General features: G+C 45.5%; 1 protein-coding gene across 2 annotated transcripts in view; it reads right to left on the reverse strand.

Moving 5' to 3' along the window:
* SMPD4 (sphingomyelin phosphodiesterase 4) overlaps positions 1 to 12,912 on the reverse strand; it is a 35,265-nt gene that overhangs the window by 8,816 nt on the left and 13,537 nt on the right. Inside the window, exons 8-14 of one of the 2 annotated variants that reach the window (XM_070762523.1) lie at positions 11,037 to 11,169; positions 9,550 to 9,621; positions 7,172 to 7,252; positions 4,556 to 4,701; positions 3,602 to 3,692; positions 1,411 to 1,511; positions 82 to 245 (exon numbers count right to left, since the gene is read on the reverse strand). In XM_070762523.1, the coding sequence (XP_070618624.1) occupies positions 82 to 245; positions 1,411 to 1,511; positions 3,602 to 3,692; positions 4,556 to 4,701; positions 7,172 to 7,252; positions 9,550 to 9,621; positions 11,037 to 11,169 (788 nt within the window). The remainder of the gene's footprint in view (positions 1 to 81; positions 246 to 1,410; positions 1,512 to 3,601; positions 3,693 to 4,555; positions 4,702 to 7,171; positions 7,253 to 9,549; positions 9,622 to 11,036; positions 11,170 to 12,912) is intronic. The other variant, XM_070762524.1, reaches the window with a different exon arrangement.

The following is a 12,912-nucleotide window of genomic DNA, read 5'->3' on the forward strand; positions in this document are numbered from 1 at the left end:
GAGAGAGAGAGAGACGGGAGTGGCCGACCAGCCTCAGGCCAGGGAAAGCCACAAAGAAGGTGGGGCGGGGCCATTTCTTACCTCTCTGGATCATTTCAGGCAGGTGGGGCTGAGCAAACACCTTGGCCACCCTGAACACCATCAGGGCATTCTTGGGGCTGACCAGGTCTGTGCGGAGAGCTCGGTTGAGAAAGCTGAACAAGAGCTTTGTGTAGAGCAGTAGGTTCTCCTGGACAAAAGGCTCCCTTTAAGAAAACAGCCAGCAGAGAGCCTGGTCAGTCGCTTTTCTGACCAGCTCAGAGGCACCCAGGACAACCGGTTCTGGCAAATCTGGGTCACAGAGGTGTGGCCCTTCCTGGCACTGAAAAGCTGAGCAAAAGCTGAGCGGAAAGACCATTAGAGTGCAGGGACATTTCCATGGGCCCAATGACCCTACATCTACATCATCATCATCATCATCATCATCATCATATTATTATTATTATTATTATTATTATTATTATTATTATTATTATTATTTATTAGATTTGTATGCCGCCCCTCTCTGAGGACTCGGGGTGGCTCACAACAACAATAATAATAATTAATAATAATTTATTAGATTTGTATACTGCCCCTCTCCGAAGACTGTATACATAATATACAAATCCAATATTAAAAACAATTAAAAAACCCTTATAAAAACAATTATACAACCAGACAAACCATACATAAATTGGAACAGGTAGGGGTATATCAATTTCCCCATGCCTGGCGACATAGGTGGGTTTTCAGGAGCTTATGAAAGGCAAGGAGGGTGGGGGCAGTCCTAATCTCCGGGGGGAGTTGATTCCAGAGGGTCGGGGCTGCCACAGAGAAGGATCTTCCCCTGGGTCCCGCCAGACGGTATTGCTTGGTCGACAGGATCCGGAGAAGGCCAACTCTGTGGGATCTAATCGGACGCTGGGATTCGTGTGGCAGAAGGCGGTCCTGGAGATATTCTGGTCCAATGCCATGTAGGGCTTTATAGGTCATAACCAACACTTTGAATTGTGACCGGAAACTGATCGGCAGCCAGTGCAGGCCGCGGAGTGTTGATGAGACATGGGCATATCTAGGAAAGCCCATGATTGCTCTCGCGGCTACATTATGCACGATCTGAAGTTTCCGAACACTTTTCAAAGGTAAGCAGCAATGGTCAGAGCTGGAGAAAAAGGGGAGGGGGGCATAAAAGCACCCCAGCCTCCCCCGTATGCCCCTGCTGCAGCCACACCCGTTGCTGCCTCCAGCGCCCTTGAATGAGCTTGCCCAGGCAGCCGCTTGAGGGCCTGCCCCCTTGCACGCCCCCTTCCACCCAATCGGCCCTAGGCTGGGAGCAAAGCCCGCTGGCCAGATGTGCAGGAGCTCCAAGGGCTCCAACCCAGGACGCACCATTTCTCTGATACGCTGCGAGGTGGAACTTCTGTGCTTGGCAGCTGCTTCTCCGGTGCGTATCTCCAAGGCTGTAAGTAGCTTAACCACATCTCCAGAACCTGCAGGAACAAATGGGGGTTTTAAATGTATATCTGCACTTAAAGCTTTCTTCATCCATCATGTTGTGAAGTTATGGTTAGGAAGACCAACATCCATTCCACATTGGAAGGGGGCTACAAGATAGACCAGATGTGGACACCAAAAGTTATGAATACTGTTAGAAAAATTCCCCAGACCAAGAGAATAAAAGAAAAAGTCTTTATTAACAACATACGGTAATATAGAAAATATAGAAAGATATAGAAAACATAGAACACATTTGACCGGTATGATCATACAGGGACCTGAAGAGGTCATGGGAAGGGTACCCGTGTTCCTCTGAAGGTAAATTACTTAACTACAAGGATCATCTTATATAGGTTTCTTAACACCTTGTCTACACCCCTTCCTTTTGTCCATAGTCTGTCCATATTTGGGGTTGTTTTTCTGTTATTCCACCATATTCCATCATAGTTCTTAGGAACTGACTAACTCACTTTATCATGTTATCCTTGATTGTTGCTTGGCTTGGAATATGGGTCACCTCGTCCTTAATGCATCATGGACATCGTTCCTACGAATTTCATATCCAAACATAGACATGTTTTCCTCCTGTTTTACAATCCCTTCCTGGCAAGGCCTGCTATTCCTCAAACCAAGGTTCGGAAGTTCACTACGTTAGAAGAGTAATTTTATGTCTAGGCCCTATATGTTTCTTACAAATACTGAAACTACTTTTTTATTTCCAGGTATAATTTTTTTTTTTTTACTGCCTCGTGTTATCTCAGCTCTTGAAAACCATTTGAATAGGTCAATATCTTGTTCAATTGTATTGCCAACATTGGAATTTATTTATCTGTTAATAAATTTGGACTTACCATACAACCTACAGAATTGCTAAAAGGGTTGTCAAGTCTCCCTGGAAACACTGGGGCACCCCATGAAAATGAACAGTGCCAACTCTTTGCCTTTTAAGGACATGCTACTAAAGTGAAGGAAAGACTCCACACTCCCCTTTTATAGGGCCAAGATTTAATGAACGGTTTCAATCTGGGCTGCAAATATTAAATGCCATGATAGTTATTGCATTGCCTCGGGTCTCTTCTTTGTTTTGTTCCCAGTTGTTAGCTACATTTTCAAGACTCATTTCTCTCATTCCCTCATCTTAACTTCCAATACAAAACTTGCTAGTTTCCCCACTTGTGGCTCTTTCAATTAAATTTATGGTATATAGACCACATATTATTACTTTAATGAAGCTGACATGTAATTTAATATTTTTTCTTTATGTGAAAAATATCACATAAAGAGAAATATACTACTAATTATTATTAATATAATATAGGATAATTTACTGTAGAAGCTAAGAGTGATATTTTTAATAATCTTGGTTTTTTTTAAAAAAAACATCACTATTATTTTACTGACTGAAGCTGTGCAACCTGATCCTGCTTCACAAAGTTCTGCATGGAAGGAACTTCCAAGACTTCCCAGAAATTAGCAGTACTACTGTGTTTCCCCAAAAATAAGACACTGTCTTATATTAATTTTTGCTCCAAAAGTTGTGCTACGTCTTATTTTCGGGGGGGTGCCTTATATTTCTCAAATAAGACAAATTCACAGGCAGAAAAGCTGACACCCCCAAAGAAAGTGTACCGTACGGTACACTGATTACGGTACGGTACCTGTCAGTATGGCATCCACACACACAAATGACGGAACTTATATGGTACAACAGTATACTCCCACTATTGCATCAGAGGAACTATAGTCTATGCACTGTAGTGGAGACTGTAATGGCAGTGAGACAGCAGCAGACTGTGTCTGCTGTACTGGACGGTACAAAGCGATGGAAGGGGCCAGCAGGGGACGCCACATTATTACGGAACTGCTATGAACAGCTTTGAATGGTACCGTATGTTTTTCCACCGTACCGTATGTAAACTTGACTACGCCTTATTTTCGGGGGGTGCCTTGTATTAGCAAATTCTGCAAAACCTCTGACATGCCTTACTTTCGGGGTACGTCTTATTTTTGGGGAAACAGGGTAATTATATCAATGCTCTGAAAGGACAAATACAAGCACAATCAACACCCAAACGATACCTACAGCTCTGAAAGACGCATCCAGAGGCCAGTGACCAAAGCAGTGCTGAAGAAATATGTAGAGTTTCTGCTGAACAAACCGAGGGATCACAATCCTGCAAAGACACCCCACAAAGTTAGCCAACTGGTCCCTACAAGGAAAAAAAGCACTTTGCCCCAATGAAAGGGGATGCGGCAGAGACAGCTACATTTCAACTGACAGACCACTGATGGTCCGCGAGAAAATTTTGGTGGTCCGTGGAGAAATCTTGGTCCCTGCCTGGGTGAGCTCATTCAAGCTCCCAACAATACCAGGTTTCGTTTTCCCTGTTAAGTCCTGTTCTGGATTCTGGTTAGAACTTTGGTTAAATTGGAAATAACGCTTACTGAGTGCAGGGTTTTGTAAACAAAACCTCAATTTTTATTTCTCCTCCCCTCCGTATTCAAAATGCATTTCAGGCAGTCCAATTCTCTCCTCTCATATCTTAACGATTAGAGCACACAAAAGCATTCCTCCAGACCTCCTCCCTTATCTTAAGATTTATGTCTAGGCAGCTGTAGTTCAAAGCAATAAAAACAGCTGTTAAATAGCAGAGAATAAACTAGCTTACTTTGTAGCCATGTCGGCACACGTCCATGATGGATTTACAACACTGAAAACTCCGCCCTTCTTCCCCACTGGCACCCGGACGTGACGAATAAATCACTTCGGTAATTAACCCGTTCCTCCCCTTAATACTTCTTCCCTAACACTTGTTCCCTGCGCCTCTGCACCCTCCTGAAATGCGGATTTAACCATCTATTATCTGTCTCTTCTTCACTGGAGTCTGGACTCATAGCAACGTCCTGTGGCTGGCCTCCCACCTGTTCTGACACCTGTAACCCAGGACCTGCCACTAATTCATAAACACTATCTGTGTCAGAGTCTGCAAACTCTTCGCCATCCTCCAACTGACCAGGAGTATATACAAGTACAGACCTTTTGAATTCCTCTAGTGGACTCGCAGTGTGTGAATGCCCTGAAGGAGAAATCGGTTCTGATTTTACGCTGTTGCTGAAGGCGTGTAGGTGCTTCAGGAGCAGCCGGATAACCAAGACGTGTTCCTCAGTGGGCTTGAAAGACTCCTAAATTGAAAGCCACAGCAGAAGACAAAGGCAAAGAAGGTGAAGGAGAGAAATAAAGTTAGGTCCCCACCACCAAGGAAGTCTAGAAGAAGCACAGAAAATGCACCCAAACTGAGAACATGCAAATGGTACTGATCAGCCTTCCATCCTTCAGAGTTTAGAAAAATGTGGGTTATTGGGGGAAATATGCTGACTCTGTAAGCCGCTTAGAGAGGGCTGTAAAAAACTGTGAAGCAATAAGTCTACATGCCATTGCCATCACTGCTAGCTTGCTATGCTCAATTGGGGCATATCGCAAAGAGGGCTGAGCCACAGGGACTCTGGCATAGAAACATAGAAGACTGACGGCAGAAAAAGACCTCCTGGTCCATCTAGTCTGCCCTTATACTATTTCCTGTATTTTATCTTACAATGGATATGTTTATCCCAGGCATGTTTAAATTCAGTTACTGTGGATTTACCAACCACGTCTGCTGGAAGTTTGTTCCAAGCATCTACTACTCTTTCTGTAAAATAATATTTTCTCACGTTGCTTTTAATCTTTCCCCCAACTAACTTCAGGTTGTGTCCCCTTGTTCTTGTGTTCACTTTCCCATTAAAACACTTCCCTCCTGAACCTTATTTAACCCTTTAACATATTTAAATGTTTCGATCATGTCCCCCCCCCTTTTCCTTCTGTCCTCCAGACTATACAGATTCAGCATAAAGAATAAAAGGCCCCCAGCACCCAGAACTGCTGGGCTGACTACCAGGCTGGGGCAAAATGAACTTAGTTTGGTTTTAGCTTAGTGTGAAATAGCTGTGTGGCTTGAAAACTGGCAGGTGACAGGACAGAGGCCACTCTAGTACAAGCCACAAATCAGAGCTCGTAGCATCGAGTGATAGGTAAAATCAGTGATGGGCTTCTACGGGTACGGTCAGGTACGCAGTACCGGTAGCAAAATTTTGATTTTGTTTCTTTTTTCCCTTCTGGGCATGTTTTTCCTATCACAGTAAATGAGATTGAATGTGTATAATTTTTGAAGAGCTGTGTGTGTGTGTGTGTGTGTGTGTACATACATTTTATATAGTAAAAAATCAGGATGGGCTACTGCCCGGACTGGGGGGCGGTGGGGACACAGTGGGGTAGCGAAAATGGAGCTCCACCCCAGAGCACTCAATTTGCACTGAAAGATGTTGAAAGGAAATGCATGAGCCACACCCACAGTGTGGCAGTAAAAATTTTGGTAGCCCATCACTGGGTAAAATGCTCTTTCTCGAGAGAACCCCAGATGTTACAAGGGAAGAACTAAAGGATGCAGAGAATCTGATTGCAGCAGGGCCAGCTGTGCAGAGCTCATTCGCAGGGCTTCCTCCTGAGAGTCACACAAATTAGGATGGGATAGGATTTTCTAGCTGTGAGCATAGATTGACGGCAGAAAAAGACCACCTGGTCCATCTAGTCTGCCCTTATATTATTTCCTGTATTTTATCTTAGGATGGATATATGTTTATCCCAGGCATGTTTCAATTCAGTTACTGTGGATTTACCAACCACGTCTGCTGGAAGTTTGTTCCAAGCATCTACTACTCTTTCAGTAAAATAATATTTTCTCATATTGCTTCTGATCTTTCCAACTAACCTCAGATTGTGTCCCCTTGTTCTTGTGTTCACTTTCCTGTTAAAAACACTTCCCTCCTGAACCTTATTTAACCCTTTAACATATTTAAATGTTTCGATCATGTCCCCCCTTTCCCTTCTGTCCTCCAGACTATACAGATTGAGTTCATGAAGTCTTTCCTGATAGGTTTTATGCTTAAGACCTTCCACCATTCTTGTAGCCCGTCTTTGGACCCGTTCAATTTTGTCAATATCTTTTTGTAGGTGAGGTCTCCAGAACTGAAGACAGTATTCCAAATGGGGTCTCACCAGCGCTCTGTATAGCGGGATCACAAACTCCCTCTTCCTGCTTGTTATACCTCTAGCTATGCAGCCAAGCATTCTACTTGCTTTTCCTATCGCCTGACTGCACTGTTCACCCATTTTGAGCAGCTGGCTTTGGCTAGAAGTGAATTGGTACCCCTCCCGTGGATGCATCTCGCGAACCCAGAGGCCTCTCTTCCCAGGAGCATCAAGGGATGTAGGCAGGTGGAGCCTTTAGCAAAGACCAGCCGGGTCTGTTTCCTGGTCTGGGCGCCTCCTCGGCTGTGGTGATTCCAGAGACTTCTTGCTAGGGATGGACTGCTGCCTCCATATCGCCCTAATTCTCCCGGCCTTTAATCGTGCTGTGTGGTCAGCTCAGTGGGGGCTGAAGACCCTGGCCACCATCCCATCTTCCTGGAGTGCTATCCCCAGTTATTGCTGAGGCCGTGGGGAAAGGGGAGAGCGATTTGCCTCCCTTCTGCCGTGTGTGTTTTAGGTGTCTCCGTTTCAGCAGGTGTTTCATTTAAAATACAAAGAAAATGAAATGAAATGAAAAGGTAGAAATACTTGGTATGTATGGAGGGCCTGGTGGCTGGATTGGACATGATGGATGCTGGATAAAGAGAATCGGTATTGGAGAACCTCCAGCTGAGAGACAACAGAAGAAGGGGTGGGAAAAGGGGGAGAGAGATGAAAAAGGAAAGAAACAAAAAAAAAACACAACCCAGTGAGAATGGACTCAGAATGGACTCAGATGGGGATGAAAGACAAAGGATGAGTCCCATGGAGTCAACCATCACAAAGCCAGAACACAGTGGCAGCTGTGCCTGCAAAGTAACCCCCTCTGGCAACACCCCATTTCTGTCATAACCAGCCTTAGCCAAGTTCTGCCCACCTGTTCAATTTGCTATGTCCTGGCTTAGAAATTAATCCTAGCTTGCTTCCTACCTCCAAATATTCAAACCAGGTAGGAAGCAGAACTATTAGGAAGCAGGAAGGAAGGAGATCTGTGGAGGTCACACATGAGGGTGGGTTTCTTGGTGGGATTGGAGAAAATCACTGGATCCCTCCAAGGACTTCTTGCAGGAGAAAATACATCTACAATAATGTGGAACCTCACTTCAGTTAACTGTGACTAAATCTGAAGTCTTCCTTAACGACAAATCAGAATCTGTCAGCTTAACTTGGTTCTATTCATACGAAGGATTGCTGTTGCGGTTGTTTCAAATTTGACCCCAACAAAAAGTCCGTGTTGGTTCAGGATGCTGCAGCTGGTGTCTGTTGTGGTTAGCTCTGGCCCAGCTCCTGCCCCAAGGAATGTGCAGGTGGATGTGGGGGAGACATCCACATGCCGCAGGCCTGTTTTACTCCCGATGGAATCTGCCGATGAAGCCTCCTCTGACCAAGGCAGCATGAGTGACAGGGAAGAGGGGAGTTTGGCAGACAGCCTGGGAGGAGATCAATCATCTGTATCATCTTTGGATTCTGAACAAGAATTAATGACACATCCACGCATGAGTAGAGTGATGCATAGGAGACAACAACTGAAGGATTATTACAAGGCAAAATGAGGCCACCTGTGGTTGGGTGGGGCTGCTGTAATTAGGGCTGCTGATATAAATAGCAGCGTGTGGGTTTGGCCATTGTGAAAGAGTATCTGATCGCAGATCGTCAGGAATCCTGTGTTGCTGGTTTCTGGACTTTGTTGATTTTTCACGCCTTTGAAAACAAAGCAGAGCCACCTGTGTGTGTGTGTGTGTTTGTGTCTCACTTCGTTGGAAGAAGAAGGGGTGTGAAGTTTCTTCACAGCTGCTAGCTAAGTACTTAATGGCTGCTTAAGGTTAATTGTACAGACTACCTAGAAAAATAGAAACATAGAAGACTGACGGCAGAAAAAGACCTCATGGTCCATCTAGTCTGCCCTTATACTATTTCCTGTGTTTTATCTTAGGATGGATATATGTTTATACCAGGCATGTTTAAATTCAGTTACTGTGGATTTACCAACCACGTCTGCTGGAAGTTTGTTCCAAGGATCTACTACTCTTTCAGTGAAATAATATTTCCTCACGTTTCTTTTGATCTTTCCCCCAACTAACTTCAGATTGTGTCCCCTTGTTCTTGTGTTCACTTTCCTATTAAAAACACTTCCGTCCTGAACCTTATTTAACTCTTTAACATATTTAAATGTTTCGATCATGTCCTCCTTTTCCTTCTGTCCTCCAGACTATACAGATTGAGTTCATGAAGTCTTTCCTGATACGTTTTATGCTTAAGACCTTCCACCATTCTTGTAGCCCGTCTTTGGACCCGTTCAATTTTGTCAATATCTTTTTGTAAGTGAGGTCTCCAGAACTGGACACAGTATCCCAAATGTGGTCTCACCAGCACTCTATATAGCGGGATCATAATCTCCCTCTTCCTGCTTGTTATACCTCTAGCTATGCAGCCAAGCATCCTACTTGCTTTCCCCTACTGCCTGACTGCACTGCTCACCCATTTTGAGACTGTCAGAAATCACTACCCCTAAATCCTTCTCTTCTGAAGTTTTTGCTAACACAGAACTGCCAATGCAATACTCAGATTGAGGATTCCTTTTCCACAAATGCATTATTTTACATTTGGAAACATTAAACTGCAGTTACCTCTTGTCCCTGGGATGGCTGCTGCCAGTCAGAAAGGTCTCCTTCCCCAAGACTTTGTAGGGCGCCCTTTGAAGCCCTTCCAGTGAGTCCGGCACCGAACTCCGGTGACTGTAGCAGCCGAATCCCTTCCTTTGCGCAATCCGTGCCACCCCGCCTTACCAAATCATTTTCTCACTCCTGGAAAATCTCTGCCTCATTGAAGGCGGCCGCTGCTTCTCACTCCAATGCAGAGAAGAGCTCTCTCCATCCTCTGGCAACTCCTCCCCACCCCTTCCCCACCCCCACTGTCCCTCTGCTTACCTTGATGTGGGGAGACTGCAACTTCTGATACATGTCCAGGGAATAGTGGTGGAGCCACATCTCCACGAAGACCTGAGGAAGAAGGGACAGTCAGGGGCCGAAGGGAACCCCAAAGCGAGACACTGTCCTGCCAGATCACTCCCCATCTTTCCAAGACTATAATTGTTTATTCCATTCCTTATTAATCATACAATTCAAGGCACGCTTCAGCTCTTATGCAGGTAAGCAACCCCTGGTGCTATTACAAAAGTATTGTTTGCCCTAATTATCAGCCCGAATAAGCCGACTCTTGCCTGCTTACAATACAGTGGTACCTTTACTTATGAACGCCTCTACTTACGAACTTTTCGAGATACGAACTGCAGGTTTAAGATTTTTTTGCCTCTACTCACGAACCATTTTCTACTTACAAACCCGAGCCGGCGCCGCTGGGATGCCCCGCCTCCAGACTTCTGTTGCCGGCTGAAACGCCTGTCATTACCTCGCTGGGATACCCCTTTGCTTCCCCCCCGCTGTGATTTTCTTCATTTCGTGCTTGGGATGGCCACTGGAATACTTTGCTTCCCCCCGCTGGGATTCTCTTCATTTCGTGCTTGCCAGCCGGCTGTTGGGATACCCCTTTGCTTCCCCCCACTGGGATTCTCTTCATTTCGTGCTTGCCAGCCGGCTGTTGGGATACCCCTTTGCTTCCCCCCGCTGGGATTCTCTTCATTTCGTGCTTGCCAGCCGGCTGTTGGGATACCCCTTTGCTTCCCCCCGCTGGGATTCTCTTCATTTCGTGCTTGCCAGCTGGCTGTTGGGATACCCCTTTGCTTCCCCCCACTGGGATTCTCTTCATTTCGTGCTTGCCAGCCGGCTGTTGGGATACCCCTTTGCTTCCCCCCGCTGGGATTCTCTTCATTTCGTGCTTGCCAGCCGGCTGTTGGGATACCCCTTTGCTTCCCCCCACTGGGATTCTCTTCATTTCGTGCTTGCCAACTGGCTGTTGGGATACTCCTTTGCTTCCCCCCGCTGGGATTCTCTTCATTTCTTGCTGGCCAGAAGTCTGGGGGTGGGGCATCCCAGCTGTGCTGGCAAGCACGAAGAGAAGGAGGGGAGCAAAGGAGAACTCCCCAAAAGCTGAGGTGACAGGGGCAGTGAGAAGCAGTGAGTGGGCAGCTATGGTTTGCACGCATTGTTTGCTTTTACATTGATTCCTATGGGAAAAATGGCTTCTACTTACGAACGTTTCTACTTAGGAACCTGGTCATGGAACGAATTAAGTTTGTAAGTAGAGGTACCATTGTATAGGGATAGCTGCGGTTTCAATTGTGGGCCCTGTGCGATTAAGATCAGCGGCCCATGAAGGCGCAAAGGGGCCCTCAGCTCCAAGGGAAATGCTGTGGGAAGGCCCTTCGTGGCCCCAGGTGTACCCGCCCTCTCCCTGCTCTCCTGGGCCAAGGAAAGAGTGCCCGCAGCTGTCCCCACAGTGGAGCCCAGCCGCTCACCTGAAGCAACGTTTCCGACCTCCAGATCTCCTGGGAAGTGGGGTCTGCATTCACCGAAGTCTGATGAGCGACGTGCCTTTTCAGAAGACTGGTGGGATACATCCCGTAGGAGGTGAAAGGCATTGTGGGAGAGCTTTGAAAAGGAGAAGGGCAGGTCAAGAGAGAGCATCCAGACACACAAGTCAAGGTCAGAGAAAGGAAGCCTCAAACCCAACTGGGAACGGTTCTTCTGACATGCAATTGGACGGCAGGATCTCCCTCCAGGTTGACCCACTTTCGTTCCCATTTTTAGAAATGATTTGCTAAATATTCTAGCCAGCACTACTGGAAAAGGCCAAAGAGATGTGTTCAGCGTGCTGCCAAATCTCCAGTGTTCCTTGAATACATTTGAGTCCAATTAATTTATTCCAGAAAATGATAACAGGAATGATTTCAGAAATGGCATTTTGTAGCACTGTTTCTGTTGCTGCCACTTAATTCGATTTATAGGGTGCGTTCCAAAAGTAATGCAATTTTTTTTAAAAAAAGTAATTTATTGAACAGATTTGCACAAACACTTAAAATTCTTCAAAGTACTGTCCTTGGACCTCTATACATTTTTTCCAGCGACTCTGCCATGACCAGTACGCGCCCGGGAAGGCGTCTTCAGGGACCTCTCGCAAGGTCTTCGTCACGGCTGATTGGATGTCTTCTATGGACGAAAAACGCACCTTGCCACAATGCGCTACGAGTCCGCGAGTTCCTGGCCAAACACCAGGTGCCAATGCTGCCCCATCCCCCCTATAGTCTTGACGTCACCCCAGCAGACTTCTTTTTGCTCCCAGCCCTGAAAGGAAGCTGTTTTTCATACATAGAAGAGATCCAATCAGCTGTGACGAAGACCTTGTGAGAGGTCTCTGAAGACGCCTTCCAGGGTGCGTACCGGTCATGGCAGAGTCGCTGGAAAAAATGTGTAGAGGCCCAAGGACAGTACTTTGAATAATTTTAAGTGTTTGTGCAAATCTGTTGCATTGACTGCCGATCACTTTCCGGTCACAATTCAAAGTGTTGGTCATGACCTTTAAAGCCCTACATGGCATTGGACCAGAGTACCTCCGAAACCACCTGCTACCGCCCGAATCCCAGCGACCGATAAGGTCCCACAGAATTGGCCTTCTCTGGGTCGTCGACTAAACAATGTTGTTTGGCGGGCTCTAGGGGAAGAGCCTTCTCTGTGGCGGCCCCGGCCCTCTGGAACCAACTCCCCCCGGAGATTAGAACTGCCCCCACCCTCCTTGTCTTTCGTAAACTACTCACGACTCACTTATACTGCCAGGCATGGGGGAGTTGAGAGACCTTTCCCCCAGGCTTTTTTATACTTTGTTTTATGTTTGGTATGAATGTGCTGTTTGGTTTGTTTTTAAAAAAAATAATGATAGGGTTTTATATGTTTTTTAATATTAGATTTGTCCCACTACTATATTGTTTTTATTACTGTTGTGAGCTGCCCCGAGTCTTCGGAGAGGGGCGGCATACAAATCTAATAAATAGAATAGAATAGAATAGGATAGAATTTTATTGGCCAAGTGTGATTGGACACACAAGGAATTTGTCTTGGTGCATATGCTCTCAGCGTACATAAAATAAAATATACATTTGTCAAGAATCATGTGGTACGACACTTAATGATTGTCATAGGGGTAAAATAAGCAATGAGGAAGCAATATTAATAAAAATAAATAAATAATAATAATAATAATAATAATAATAATAATAATAATGAATTACTTTAAAAAAAAATCACATTACTTTTGGAATGCACCCTGCATATCCCACCGTTATTACTTTATTGGTAACTTAAGGCGGCAAACGTACACAACATGCTTGGTGCACTTGT

This window comes from Erythrolamprus reginae, chromosome 10 (assembly GCF_031021105.1).
Source record: "Erythrolamprus reginae isolate rEryReg1 chromosome 10, rEryReg1.hap1, whole genome shotgun sequence".
Classification (NCBI taxonomy): domain Eukaryota; kingdom Metazoa; phylum Chordata; class Lepidosauria; order Squamata; family Dipsadidae; genus Erythrolamprus; species Erythrolamprus reginae.